This window comes from Corvus brachyrhynchos, unplaced genomic scaffold, assembly GCF_000691975.1.
Source record: "Corvus brachyrhynchos isolate BGI_N302 unplaced genomic scaffold, ASM69197v1 scaffold167, whole genome shotgun sequence".
NCBI lineage: Eukaryota > Metazoa > Chordata > Aves > Passeriformes > Corvidae > Corvus > Corvus brachyrhynchos.
Window position 1 is genome coordinate 533432 of NW_008239547.1, and position 15777 is coordinate 549208.

Consider the following 15777-nt stretch of genomic DNA (forward strand, 5'->3'; position numbering starts at 1 on the left):
GGAAGTACCAGAAGTTTGTCTATTTTTCTTCAGTTTTCCTGTAAAATATTTTGTATCTCTGCTCTCACAGACAGAGATAGTAATCTCTGGAAATTAAACTCTTTTCCATCTCAAATCATATAAGGTGTAAATGTGTGTATCACAATTTTGTTTTCTCATATATAAAACTATCACAGTGGAAACTTTTCATAAACCTTAAATTTAGATAATATAAAACAATTTATTTCATTATTTTGCAGACCTCAAGGGTTAATATGCAGTTATGAGAAAAATAATGTTGACAATGTATTCTCGATGTGTTTACAAACAGCAAGTAGCAGTTCGTAAACACTAAAAAGCAGTCTCTGTAGACACCTTTGTTCTGTTAAAGTCAGCATCACACTCCCTGTGTGCCATGGCAAGACAAGATTTTCATTACTTGAGTTTTTTTTTTCCTACTCCAAAAGAAGCTAGCCCAACAGCAACTGGAGACATACTACAGTTATTTTAAATCAAAGATATTATAGTCTTTATGTGTTTATCATGGAAACAATGAGAAAATTTTTATTGTGTTTTCACTTTTGTTTTTTAAACAACATTCCAGCAGCAGAACAGTTATTTCATGTTTGGATTATGTGCCTTTATATTAGGAAAAAAGAAGCTACTTGCTCTTTCCATCCAGTCATTCAGCACCTAATGAGAAGCAGACTGACCTTGGAGATATTAACAGGCTCCTTCTGCTTAAAAGTTTTATGCATTTAAGAGTTTGAGAAGGCATTATAAATATAGAGTAACAATTGCTTCTTGAGCATAAGAAAAGGAAAGTTTGGGGAAAGTTCCATTGAGAATAGTCCTTTTGGGAAAGGGTTGGTGATAAAACAAATAGCCTCCCATGGGTTTAGCCTTGCCTGGAACAACAGATGTGCTGTGATAATCTTAGTAAGATTTCTACACCTGAAAAAGTTTCCAAGACCTTGTTTTTTCATCTATTTCCCTTGCTGGCTTTTTAAAAGAACTGACAGTTGATTTTTGCAGCAAAGAGTATTTTCAATGTTGACAGCACTGTTTATTGTCTCTGTGCAAAGAGAGTGAAATCAATTTCTCATGAGTATTTGAGCCCTGGGGTCAATGGACTGAATTTCAATTATGGAAATTACAAGTTACTTAAACTTGTTGTAATTTAAGGAAAGCATTTCTTTTGTTTCATTATTTTTTGCATTTGGCGTTCTGCCCACTGCACTGATGTCCACCGAGAGCTCCACCCTCGATTAGCAGAAATCTGGGCAGGCAGTTGACACCTGTGATGTTTCAAAGAGATGATGTTCTAGTTTGCAAAGCTGGATGCTGAAAGCTGAGAAAATATCAGATCAAAAGGGATTAAATTGATGACTTTTTCAGAGTGGTTAGGACCTTTGCTGAAGTCCAGCATTTTTTAATATGCAGAATATGATGTTATGTCTTCAACTATAACATAGTAACAATACAAATTGCTCATTTAGTGCAAATCAGCCTGAAAATGGGTACAAATGACAAAATAGTTTTTGATGCACAAATGTGACATTGAAGTATAGAGTATGAAACTGTAAAAAAGACAATTATGAGACAAACAAGCTATGAATCCTCTACTCCTTTGAGGGAGCAGTTGCTTCTCAGTAGGGTGACTCACAACTAACTCTTCAGCAGTGGGAATAGTCCAGCCAAGAGGATGTACAATCAAGCAGGCCTTTTCTGATGGCCTTTCAATTCCTTAATTTCCATTTGTATGGCAATTTGAAATATATGTACAAGTACTAAATATTGTTGCAGTGCATGAACAGAAACTAAGACTGGTGTTTCTATTCATCTGTTCTCACTCTGAGTATTAATGGCTATGTCAAGTAAAAATTCTACTGTCTGAAAATAAGAGGAGCCTCATTTTGAGCCACCTTTCTTTCCTGTCTCCTCCATGAATTTTGCATCCTTTTTTATTTAGTGCTCTAACTACTAGGAAGTATTTTAATGACCCTTTGGGGGACAATTTTGAAAATTTGAAAATAGAACTTCCAGATTCTAGGTACTATCTCCTTTCCTCTAATTCAATATAAAGTATGGCCTGGGAATTTTCACTGTATGTAGTGTGCTAAAAAAAAAATTTAAAATTAATAAAATCAAACAGGGCTGACGCTACTTTTCTGTTTCAAAATCTCCTATACATTTGTGTGAACTAAGCTTCAAGAAAGCAAAGGAAATCCCCTTGTGGGATTTAGTCAGGGAGAAACCTGGTTCTTGGACCTGTTCATGCATAAACTCAAAATTCATGTCCAAAATCATTACAATTAAAACTGAAGTTCCTGTGTGAACATATACTCATGAACTTTTAAAAAGAAAGATACATTCAGGATTAGGCTGTACCTAAGTGGGGATCATGTTTGCAATTTTTTATTAAAATCATTAATGCTTCCCACACCCTAGTTAACTTCCCAGTTTATTGGGATCTTTTTTTTATCCTCTGATTCTGTTACTCAGGTCCTTAGTCCACAAAGTGTCACTGATGTTGTGGGCAAGAGTAGAGCAGTGCTGTGGGGTTTTGACTGTCTTGAATCAAGACTGAGGAAATATGGACAAAAACAAGGGATATGTACATGAATCCCTTCTTTGCCCCCAAAGATCCATAACTATTCCATGGAGTAATAGTCAGATACATGTCTTGGCTAAGATAATGCATCTTCATTTTCCCTTTCTCCCTATTGTTGCAATTGTGCCATGCAATCTGCTGGGTGACGAGCCATGCAGCCTTCCTTGGTCTGGTGAGAAATGTGCTGCCATACATGGATGCATGAGCTGTAACACTCACTCACATTAACTGCTCCTCTTTTTTGCCCCTCACACAAGGCATTTACCACTACCTGCATCAATATGCCTTTCTTCTATTATTTTCCAATTCTCTATTTTAACATGAGCATGGAGTGTTCTACTCCATTCAGATGAGTAGTAAAAGACCATGTACACTTATTGCTATTGTTGTTGTTATTGTTGTTTTTACTATTAATAACAATAATAGTGATTTGTTTGAAGTGATAATCATAACCCAATATCTGTCTTCAGAGAACAAATAAAAGTGAGTCCCTGACCTCAGAGAACATAACACTTTAAGACAACCAAATAGGTCAAAGGGATGGCACAGCAAAAAGGATGATTGCAGATATCAGTGATTTTCATTATAGCCAGCTTGCCAAACAAGCGTGGTAAGAGGAAATTTAAAAGTGGAAATGAAAGAAAATTTCTCCTAAGCAAGACCAGAGACAGGTGTCATATGGAGTAAGGCATGGAAGTGATTAGAAGGATTTCTAGAAAAGCAGAAAGCAGTGGGAATATCAGACTCACAGAGTATGCTGAGTTGGAAGGAACCCACAAAGACCATCAAGTCCAGCTCCTGGCCCCGCACTGAACCATCCCCAAGGGTCACAACATCTTCCCAAGAGCATTGTCCAAATGCCTCTTGAACTCTGTCAGGCCTGGTGCTGTGACCACTGCCCTGGGGTGAAGAACCCTTAGGAGGATAATGGAAGTTTGTGTTCCTCTACTGGTGTTTCTTAAACCTGGGACTTCTGAATGGCTCTTTTGCCTGCTGATGTGGGCAGACCAGTAATTCTTTTATGGAAGAGTATGATGAAGAACAAGCAGTTCTACAGGTATTGGTTGATATATTAAGAAACTTTTCCCCCAAAGCTTACGCTGTTGTTGAAAGACTTTCAGTCACTTATTTGGAAGCACTGCTGACAAGTTGCTTGTGTGACAGAGACAGCCCTCTTTTATCCTGACAGAAGCATAGCATGAGTGGCCTCCTGGTATCAATTTTAGTAAATGGATGGTCTTCTGTAATACTTTGGTATGATGAGTGTTCCATTCAGACCAAGATCAAAATATTGCAGGATCCATCTGTTGCGCTTTTGGCTCTCTGATTCAGTTGCAAAGAGTGGTTCCAAACTCTCCTACAAGCTAATGAATGAGGCTTTCAGAATATATTTAATAGCTAGACCTCACAAGGGTTTGTGGCATGTCTCAAATGGAATATTTAAAGAAAAATGCAATGTTAAAAATGTATTCAGTTGGTACTTTTTGTCTGTGAGACAATTGCAATAATTTTATAAAGAAACCAAAGCAAAATTTTTTATGAAAGTAATTAAGATCTTCAGACTGTACATTTTACATCCAAAAGAAAGGATGTTAATATTATTTATTGAAATAAAATCAGTGAAACCTTTGAAAGTCTTTTCATTAAGATTATGAGAGTATCCAGTTGTAGAAAAGAGACATCTAACATCTTTTTCCAACATGGGCTGTAGAAAATGAGGTCTATGTAACACAGAAAAAGCAAATGCTCAGTTGCCATCTGTGCAATGGAATGGGTAAGGCATAAGTTACTGTGCTAAGTGTGCTCTTTGTGCAGCTTCCACAGATGACAGTGCGGCGGAGAAGAAAAGTGGAACACTTCATGCCGGCTTAATTGTTGGCATTCTGGTCCTGGTCCTCATTGTGGCTGCAGCCATCCTCGTGACTGCCTACATGTACCATCATCCGACATCAGCAGCTAGTCTCTTCTTTATAGAGGTAAGACAAGAGTAACATGTTGTGTCACTAGTCCTGTCTCTTGGCTAGGGTATTTGGGGTCTCCAAAATAGCTCTTTCTTAACTAAGTCAGAAAGTATCTTTGTGTTCATACTGTAATCTTTGAAGAAATGTATTACAGCTGGTGATGGGTCAGTAGCTCTGACCGAGGAAGAGGTGACCGGTCTGGAGAGATGGTCCCAAAAGGAATCGCCTTCCCGAGGCCCGGTGTCTTCCCTCAGCTGCTGCCTAGGAGGGCCCTTGCAGAAGCTGTCAGCTCTTTAGTGATTATCAGCTCGTGGTGATTTCAGCTCAGCTCTGCAGGGCAGCCTCCAGGCCAGGCCACACCAGAGACGAGAGGCTCGTGTAGCTGTTCCACACAAGGCAGCTTTATTGTCCATACTCCGGCGAAGGGGAGCCAGGGACGAGCAACTCCGTCTCGCAGGGGCAGAGGGCTGGCTTTATAGGGATACAGGGGATGGATTCCAGGGGGTAAGGGCCAATGGGTTACAAAGGATCTGCATAGGGTCTCCTGAAGGATTCTGGGTGTGACCAAAGAAGTGGTTGTCTTTCCAGGGAGTCCTGCTGGCCGATTGTGCAATCTCCTTATCTCAGCAGACATCCCTCCAGGGCAGGGGCTGGGCATACCCTACAGAAATGGACCTTGTTTTGTTCTTAGCATATTGTTTTGTTCTTAGCGTGTTTATCACTCAGCTCCTTCAACTACCATTGCCATTACTTTTTTGCTTTTAGACAGGACATATATCTAGGAGATATATGTCAGATACCACACCACTTCTCTCTCCTATCCTTCATTTTCCTCACAACAACATTTTTTGTTACCTTTCCTGTGCACTGTCATTTTATTTCAGGACATACAGTTTTTCTATAATTTTCCTGGGGGGGAAGAAAAAGTATTCTTTCTTAATTCTACAGGAGAGCTGATTTATAGTAAGTTTTTGGCTGGAAACTTGTATTAGCTGTTCCTTACATCATTTAAAGGAATCTTTTAACACTTTGTCTCAAAGTGTGGAAAAATTATTTTCACTTGATTGTTAACATCTATCATTTCTTCTGCTCTTTTTATTAGTGTAGAGAGAAACCTAGTCTTTTAGACCATGATTCATCTGACCTATTTGAGACATCCTCTTAAAGATTAGATAAATTGATGTTTTTCTCCCTCAAATACCGATGGCTACCTTAGGTGCAGATACCTACATTGCAGATGCTGACATTTAGTCTGTTCAGCTCCGCTGTAAACGAAAACATGAGAAAGGAAAATTCTCCATAGGCGTTTCAGTCTACAAAAACCCATGAATACCTACACCTCCTTGTGGTTTCTTTTTCAACTCAGCAACATTCCTCTGCCTTGTGATAAGTATACATTTGCTGAACATGAAATAAAGAGGTGGCTGTTCATAAACCCTACTTGTAGTATTCCCTTACTATCAGAGCACAGATACTTACCACTGGACAACAGTGAAGGTGCAAAACCACTGGAAATGTCGCTAGGGACATACCTTAGGGGTTGCTTAGGTAAAAGCCTGGACCAGGAAGATGTAGACATTTATTCTTAGTGACAGCAATGAGAATTGAAGTGAGATATGAACATGAATGGAATGATTCATCTTTAACATCGTATTATAATAAATATTCTTCTTAGATGTAATAGTAGTGACAGAAGTCAAAATGAATTGTTTATCAGTATTCCTGCTCTAGTAATGTAACTGTGTTAGCCATCAGGGAACAGAATCCATATAATAGCACATAGTTTTCTCTCATGTTTATGAAGCATCTCAAGCCAGTTCATTATTGATGTAGACAAACAAAATTCCACTGAAGTCCTTGTATGAAAGAGAAGGTTTTGTCCCTTTCTTTTTTTCACAGATTAAATTTACACAGATTGAATTTCTATTCTTTCACTCTAGTAAAAGCAAGTTTCTTGCCTGTCATGATGTGATGGAAAAGGCTAAATAAATTGCAACACCACTTTTTAAGAAGAAGAGAAGAATACCAAATTACAATACACTTTTTTTGTTGCTGTTGTTGTTGTTCTAAATGTAGTAAGGGCATGTTAATTTATTTCTTTCATTGATATCATACTCATCATGCAAATAGAGGTGCCTTAATCAGTGTTGTTAAACTCATTCCACCGAATTTAATCTTTAGGTGCCATTAATCAATCTATTATTCTATTATTAATCAAAGCTAAAATGTCTTTTAGCAAGAAATGTAGTCATTTAGAATAAGTAAAAAAACATAAGCTTTCTGTATAAAATGAAGGAGAAATCAGTCAAAATAAAATTTATGCAAAACAGGGTATAACCTACATTCTCTATTGGTTACTAGGATAATTGTGGTACTTGTGAAGAATCAGCATTAGCAAGAATTTTTAAAAGTACTAGTCATCAAGGGGTGGCCTTTCCCTGTCAGTTGTACAAACACTGATGTAGTGGGAAAATCACAAGGGAGGGAATAGGGGTTAAATGTATTTCAGAACACTTACACAAATTTCAAAACTTGAAAACCATTTTTGGTATCATAAACCTAGAACAGAACAAGGTAATCCATTCTGGAAATTAAATTGCTTTTAATAAGTTTAATAATTTAATTTTCAAAGAAAAAAGTCATTTGATCAATTAAAAAATAATAAGTAGAATTTATTATTCTTATATTTATCTGATCAATAGGATTTACACATTTCCAATGCAAAGAAGAAAATATCTTCTCAAACTTGCTTTTTTGAAAATTACGTACAAAAGACTAATCAGGCAAAACTGGTACAAATAGGCCAGTGTTACAAGAAATCATTCTTTATTGCATTTGTGCAATTGAAAAATATTTGAGTAAACTGTTACAGATAACATGACAGCCCACATACCACAAGAGACAAGCTGCATTATTTATGGAAAATGAATGAAATATGGATCTGATGTTACAAACATTGGCTTGGTCATGAAATGAGGACAAGCACATAAATATTTCAGAAAATAATACTGTTTTCTATGAGTCTCTTGATTAATAAGCACATTGCACAATTAAAACAAGATGTGACAGATGGACAGGCAGATCCCTCCTGCAGTTGTCTAAAAAATTACAAGTACACTATAGTCTGCCATCAAGTCTTCAAGTCAAATCAAGATCTGCATCAGTTTATCTATCATTAGTAATTAATATAACTCTAAGGCTGGCCAAAAGAAGGAACAGGAACCTGGTGCATTTGTGTTTATTTTTAAAGAAGTTACTTTATGGAGGAATCATATAGACATTAAACATAACATTCATTCAAAACTCTAGTATAATTAATAGAGAAACTTCCTTTTGCATCTAAGATAATGTCATGATTTGGTAGGTGAAATGTCATTTTCAATCAGATTTTGTTGGGTTTTTTAGGCTAAGGGCTGTGTAAGGAATTTTTAATTGATTAGTTTTACAATCATGACTGGTTTCTGAATAAAGAACAGTATATTAAACTGACCCTGTATCTGAGGCTTTAAGTCTCTTTCTACCTTGTGTTCTCTGCAGATATCACCTAATATTCACTTACCTCCTCACTCAGGTTCTCACACAGCTCATCTTGAATCCAACTCATGTCATGTAGTGAGCTCTCCCAGATAAGAATAAATACACCCACACTTTGTCTGTGCTGTTTACCCTTGCATTGATAAAAGCAATCTCTTGTGGCACCTCTGAACACCATTAAATGATATCCTGAGTGCACTAGTTGGTTTAAATAAGCAATAAACACAAGCTAAGGAAAATACCATTTATTACAAAAACCCTTGTCTTAGAACATAGTAACATTATTCTATTACTTTTTTACCCTTTAAGTCTGAAGAAAATGCTTCCCTAGGGGGTTTTGTTCATACCTGTTGAGCAGAACATGCATGTGCAGCTCCACCTGGAACAAAGAGTTTGAGAAGTCTTAAATGCCAGTGCTATTCAATTTGCCTATGGTAGTGTTGAATTTTAATACCATCCGAACAGTTCAACATATTTTAAAAAAAGTTCCACTTTTTGTTAAGTGTGTAGAAGATTCAAATCAAATACACTGTTTTCCTGTTACTTCCAGCCTCCACACTGTTCAACATGTGTTTCATTGTTTAGGTTGGACACTTCTGTGGTGGCCTAAAGTCAGAATAAATTATCAGCTGTTAAACTCAAGGGAGCTTCAGTCAAAGTTCCAATGAATGCAGGCTCTTCCTAAGAGCTAAGAGTAAATATTGACTAAAGATTAGCTTGCAGAGTGACAGAAGAGATGTTGCATGCTTTGGTTTTCTATTTGCTTATCGTTAACCTTGCAGTATTTCCTCTCCATTGAATTTCATTTAGTTGCCAATGGTTTCCTCTCCTTAATCACCTTGAGGAATCCTGTATGTCTTGAGTATATTTTGAGCTGATTTGGACTGATTTTTGTAAAGTAGGATACCTGTCAAATAATGTTCTTCATGACTTTCTCAACAAAGTTTATGTCAGAAATCTAGCTATAACATATATAACTACACACTAGCTATAGCACAATTAAAAAGTGATTGATTTATTTACTAACCTATGTAATATACTTGCATTCAGGATGCGAGGTTTGATGGCCAAGAAGCAAATTACAATGTCCTGAATGTCGTGGATTGCTTACCTGTGATACTCCCCATAGCACATGTGATCTAAATGTCTGGTGCTCAATGTAAAGAGGAGTAAAGAAATTCCCAGCTGAGTCAGATGGATTTGCTCAGATTTCAATGAGTTGTGGGAGAAATTGCAGCTTTAGTTTTATATTTTAATTCTTCCTTTCTTTTCCCTCATGTTCTTTCTTTTTCCTATATTTTTAACCTCTAATTATTTACGTATGTGTTTGTACTTGGGCACTGAGAGCAATTAATGTCAAGGGATATTTAGCAAATTGAAAAACAAGGTATAAGTCCAACTACTTTTTATTCAGTTGTCTTTTGCATGTTTGCATCCAGTTATCTGTGGACAGAAGGGTTGCACATGACACAAGAAGTTTTCACTTGTGTTTTTCTTACCTTCCTTCCTTATATTGTGATCCAAAGTCCTTTTAAGGACTTAAATTTACTTCAGCTGTCATCATAGTGCTCTGCCATTGGAGATCAAAGGCAATATGATCTGGCCACAGCTGAGAGGTGAAACCTGGTGGGATGAGTCCTGTGCCTGGAGTGCCTTGTTGGATGTTTACAGGCTCTTCAGGAGGGACGGGCACGGCAGGAGAGGTGCAGGGGTGGCACTGTATGTAACAGAAGGGGTAGAATGTATGGAGCTCACAGCTGGCAATGGTGCAGTTGAGAGCCTCTGGATAAGAATCAAGGAACAAACAAATAATGCAGATGCCATCGTGGGAGTCTATAGACCTCCTGGCCAGGACAATGATGAATTAATCTTTGAGGAACTAAGGGGCACTTCCAAGTCAACTGACCTTGTCCTTATGGGAGACTTCGGCTTGCCAGAAATTAACTGGGAACACAACACAGCTGTACAACCCGGGCCAGAAGATTCCTAAAAAACTTGGATCACAACGTTACGGAACAGGTCCTAAGGGAGCCAGCTCAGAAAAATGCCCTCCTTGGTCTCCCAGTTGTCAAAAGAGTGGATCTTGTGAGCAAGTGGAGATTGGCAGCCATCTTGTCCACAGTGACCACGAAGCAATCAAGTTTAAAATCTTGTTAAGAGGAGGAAAAGTGCCAAAATCTGAACTCTGCATCTGAGGAGAGCAGACCTCAGACTGCTCAGGGAATTAGTGAGTAAGATCCCCATGGAAAGTATTTTTGCAAGTGCTGGGGTCCATCAGTGCTGGTCACTTTTTTTAATCACCTCCTAAGAGCTGAAGAGCAGGCAATTCCCAAATGTCGAAAGTCAAGCAGACAAGGCAGAAGACCAGCTTGGCTGAACAGGAATCTTCTCTTGGAAATAAGGTAAAAAAGGAAGGTGTGCTTCCACTTGCCAGTGGAAACAAGGTCAGGTGACATGGGAAAAACACAGATCTGCTGTTGGCCACTGTAGGAAGAAAATTCATGTGGCCTAACTCAGCTGGAGTTGGAGCCAACCAGAACTGCGGGGGACAATAAACAGAGTTTTCTCAAATATATTAATGGCAACAGGCAGTGTAAAAACAACATTGTCCCATTACAGGATGGGGATGATCTCCTCACAAACCAGGACAGAGACAAGGCAGAGCTGTTTAACACATTCTTTGCCTCTGTCTTCAACAAGGATGACGGACCAAGGGTGCCCTGAGCTGGAGGACCATGACTGCGAGAATGATCAACTCCCAGTCAAACCTGAAATTGTGCAGGATCTGCTTCTCCAGCTGGATCCCTATAAATCTATAAGGCCTAATGGGATTCATCCAGGAATCATCAAAGAGCCGGATGATGTCATCACAGAACCTCTCTCGATGATTTTTGAGCAGTCTTGGGAATCCAGAGAAGTCCCAGCTGACTGGAAGCTGGTGTACGCTCTCTGAACTTTCAAGAAGGGCAAGAAGGAGGACCCTGTAAACTACAGGCCTGTCAGTCTCACTTCACTGCCTGATAAAGTTACAGAGGAGATTATTCTGGGAGGTTTTGAAAAACACCTGAAAGACAACACAGTCACTGGTCACAGCCAGCACGGCTTCATGAGAGGAAAGTTCTGCTTATCAAAACTGATTTATGACAAGGTAACCCAACTGGTTGATCAAGGGAAGCCACTTGATGCGATGTTTCTGGATTTCAGTAAAGCTTTCCATGCTGTCTCTCACAGTGTCCTTCTGCACAAGATGTCCAGCTCACATGTGGATAAACACATCATGTGGGGGGTGAGCAACTGGCTCATGGGTTGGGCACAAAGGGTTACAGTGAATGGGGTGGCGTCAGACTGGAGTGGAGGCCTGTCATTAGTGGGGTTCCACAGATTGTGGTAACAAGGATTTTGGGTAAGAGGAGAGCACAAACCAAAAAACCTTTTCTAAAGCAGCAAGGAAGAGACAGTACTGAGGCCAGTAAATAAATAAAGCTGAGAATGAGAAACAAAACACAAAGAAGCTACAGAGAACATACTCCCTGGGTTTGGTATCATCTGCATCTGCTCTGGGGTCAGGGAGGACAATCCCATATGGGAGCAGAGAAAAATCTCAGACCATAAAGATTATAATGCAAAAGGAAAGGCATAAATGGCAGCCAGGAGGGCCAAGCGTGTCCTGGGGGGCATCAGGCACAGCATCACCAGCCGGGCAAGGGAGGGGATTGTCCTGCTCTGCTCTGCACTGGGGTGGCCTCACCTCGAGTGCTGGGGGCAGCTTTGGGTGCCACAATATAAAAAAGATATTAAACTATTAGAGAGTGTCCAAAGGAGGGCCACAAGGATGGTGGCTGAGGTCACTTGGTCTGTTCAGCCTGGAGGAGACTGAGGAGAGATGTCTGGAGCCTACAACTTCCTCATGAGGGGAAGAGGAGGGTCAGGCACTGATCTCTTTTCTGTGGTGACCAGTGACAGGACCTGAGGGAATGGCATGAGATTGTGCCAGGAGACATTTAGGTTGGAAAAGGTTCTTCACCCAGAGGGTGGTTGAGCACTGGAACAGCTGCCCAGAGAAGTGGTCACAGCACCAAGCCTGACAGAGCTCAAGGAGAATTTGGACAATACTCACAGGCACATGGTGTGAATCCTGGGGATGGTCCTGTGCAGAGCCAGGAGTTGGACTCAATGGTCCTTGTGGGTCCCTTCCAACTCAGCAGATTCCGCGATTCTGTGATATGAACGTAAGGAGTGAGACATTGGGATGTCTCTTACCAGATGGACACAATGATACCATTGCCAATCATGATTACAGGAGGCTTGACAGCAGCTGAATAAATTTTACTTTAGCAATTCTCTGGAAGTAAGGGATTTTAAGGAGTCTAAACTGACATTGCAATTAGGACTTCTTAACCTCAGGCAAAAATGCCTTTCTTTTGTACTCAGCTTATAGGTACAAAACTTATTAACATATGTGGACTCTGAAGCTGTAAGAACATGAGTGAATTCAGAGCTTACGTATTAGCATCTGTGTATGTATTAATAGTAGTTAATATGTCTCACACTGAAGAGCAGTGTGGGTGTTTGTGGTTAAAAAATACCACTCTTTTGAGTTGAGGTCCTATTTTGAAGGTCACAGCTTTTGCCTTCATGTTCACACCCTCATTGGAGGTATTCTAGAGCTTTAGTTTGCTGGTTCATCTGCTTAGAAACATACATGTACTCTTAAACACACACATCACACACATGCACGTACCTATGTCTTTTTTAGTTGTTTGTTTTACTTCATCTTGGATGTTTAAGATGGATAATTTCTGGAATCTGTTTAAATGGCCACACAGGGAGTTGAACTGGTGCTATTGAGCCAGGGAGTGACCTTCCGGAAAAAGACAGGGAGGGAGGAAGAAACAAACAGCTGCAGATCTTCAGCAAATAAATAATAGTGTGTGATGAGAGCCTGAAGGATGCGCCTTGACTCCTCTTGATTTAACTTAAATTTTATCTTTGCTAGTAAATTAAATAAGGCTGGGACTGTTTTTGTAACATAAAGACCAACCAGCATGAAAGGATCTGCATTCCTGTCATTTAACTCTGCCTCACTTAAAGCTGACAGTATGTACACTATAAACATGAACTGAGGATGATTTCTGAATACTGAGCCCTAGCTGGGGTGGTCTGAGAAAGCACTAATTATTGGGGGTTTTTTAATTATGAGTTGTATAGGGGATTGTATTTTGGTATGTGGAAACATTCACTGGCACACATATCTAGCAGTAGATTTTCTTCAGATTTTGACCTTCTGCTCATCCCCTGTCTGCTTAGGGGAAGGAAATAATACTAGAAAATAATTTAAAATGCTGGAGACAGTTCTTGGTGTTTTAGAGCTCAGGAAATTATTGGACATTTCTGGCTCACCATTACACTTCTCTGTTTATAACAGCACGTCACAAATAAGAGCCAGATTTAACATCCAGCCATGTTTTCCATGCACCATTTCCAGGTTTCTGCATTAATGTCAGAAATGCAGTGTATGTCTTCAAACAAATGAGAAATAACTAGGAGACAGATTTAAAAAAAAAGGGTTTTTTTAAAAATAATTCTATCCTCAGCTGTCTAAGACAGCTGATGGAGGTCACACAGCTCTGTTCTTTTCTTCTGGGATATGGCCCATTGTTTTTTACAGGGGATTATGCTTTTAGTTTGAAATAGGCTTCATATGGTCATCAATTAGTTTTTGTCTGGAAGTTCAGGCTGAATTGCATTTCATGGAGATGATGATTAAAAAGAAGAGAACAGGTATCATTTTTCTCTTCTTTCAAAGTCCTGCAGTGTCCTGGCATTTGGAGTATTGTCATTGATCTCACTGTCATTGCCTAGTCCTGATAGTAAAGTTATTTTTTCCAAAGCTTATCCAGCTTAGCAGGAACCAGCAGTTCAGCAAGGGAAACCTAAATCGACCACAAGGGAGAAGCACTAAAATAAATAATCAACACTGACAATAAAAGTCAAAGGTGTAGAGGAAGGAGGCATTCTGTTTCTCGTCCTTCAGCAGCCAGCTCCTCAGATGAACATAAGACTGCAGAAATAGTTATAAAAAGATGTTTTAAATCTCAAAAAGATACTTTAAGCAAGTGCTTCTATTGAAAAGAAAAATAAATGTAGCCAGTAAATGATTCTAATGAATCTTAAGTCAGAAGCAATCCTTATTTGAGAACAGTTTCTTCAAAATAAGAGTTTAATATGATGTCAGGCAATTGATCTTTTCTTATTCCTGGAAATATATATCAGAAGTATAGTTTCAGATATTTGTAGCCTCTTCCACTTCTGACTGTGATTTGCCAAATAAATTGGGTGCTTCTAGAAGAGATTAAAACTGATGCACAAGTTTCAGGTAACTTTGAGCACAAAAATACATGTAATGGACAAGGTAATTGGTAACAGAAAGATCTTCACATCTCACAAGAAACCAAAGGCCTGACAACCAAGGTAGGTTAACAAGTACTTAGACTAATGGGTCTTGAATAGTATCAGATTAACATTTAGTCATTTAGTCATTTAGTAAGACCTTACTATATGTTGTTTTGTTCCCTTTTTCTTAATCTCTTTTAGTAAGTCATAATAGCTTTTCTGAAGTTTTGACAATAAATCCAGAATTTGGATAGCTCCATATTTGCATATTTCCGTATCATCAGAGTTAAACAGGCCTTCTTGACAAAGTGTGATTAAAGAGTACAGCTTTTAAATAGATTTAAATGTGTTTATACCCCTGAATTAGACAAAGAAATTGGCATCAGTGGAAATGTAAGATGCAGCCCTTCATTAGAGACAGTGAACCAGTCCTCTGGAAGTTTGAAAGATTGAAATATAGAAAAAAAATCGATACAGAAGACAAAGTTGTGTCGGAGCATTCAGTCTAAAATATGCTCAATAACTTCAGCTTTTGTGTAGTTTAGTGGGAAATCAAGTTTACAAGGGCGCTCTGGAGAGTCAACACTTGGAAAGATTGACCTTCTCATGCTAAGTCAAGTATTTATACTCATGTAAATTCAGTTTGAAAAAAGAGTGTGCACATGTCTTGATGAAACCCACTGTTCAAGTTTACTGCTGAATGGGAATGAAGAGCTGATCAATGCACAAGCACTATGGGATTTTATGCTGTTTGAAATATACAAAGAAACTTTTGATAGTGTTTCAGAAATCTTTCAGAACAAAATGTGTGTGGCAGGGTTGAGGAAATGACAGAGGGGCAGATATTTCATTACTGTTTCCCTTCACTGCTCTTCTGACATTGCAGATCTGTACAGAATTGTTCTCATTCCATTTTTGTGTACTCAGGGAAGGACAGAATAAGGATGGGACAGGGATAATAGAGGCTAGGATGTAAGAATATCAAATATGTAATACCTGTTGCCAAGTTCCTTCTGTCCTTTACTGGTAGAAACTTGTCTTCATGCAGATGTGTGAAAGGAAATGTAAAAGCTTATAATTGCTGCAGCTAAAAAAATATACATTATTAAAATTGCTTTTGATGAATTACCATCTCAGATGAAAACTGTTAAGTGGCATAAATTTTAGAGATTGTGATAATGTCAGCATCAAAAACTCTCAGGAGCAGGGCATCAGTCTTCAGATACCAGTATTTCAACACAACTTTATACAACTGTCCATCCTCCTGTAACTGATCTTGTGGTATTGGTTACTGTT

At 38.7% G+C, this 15777-nt stretch overlaps 1 protein-coding gene across 1 annotated transcript in view; it reads left to right on the plus strand.

Moving 5' to 3' along the window:
* PLXDC2 (plexin domain containing 2) overlaps nucleotides 1-15777 on the plus strand; it is a 143058-nt gene that overhangs the window by 123344 nt on the left and 3937 nt on the right. The window contains exon 13 of the mRNA XM_017741407.1: nucleotides 4409-4569. Coding sequence (XP_017596896.1) covers nucleotides 4409-4569 — 161 coding nt within the window. The remainder of the gene's footprint in view (nucleotides 1-4408; nucleotides 4570-15777) is intronic.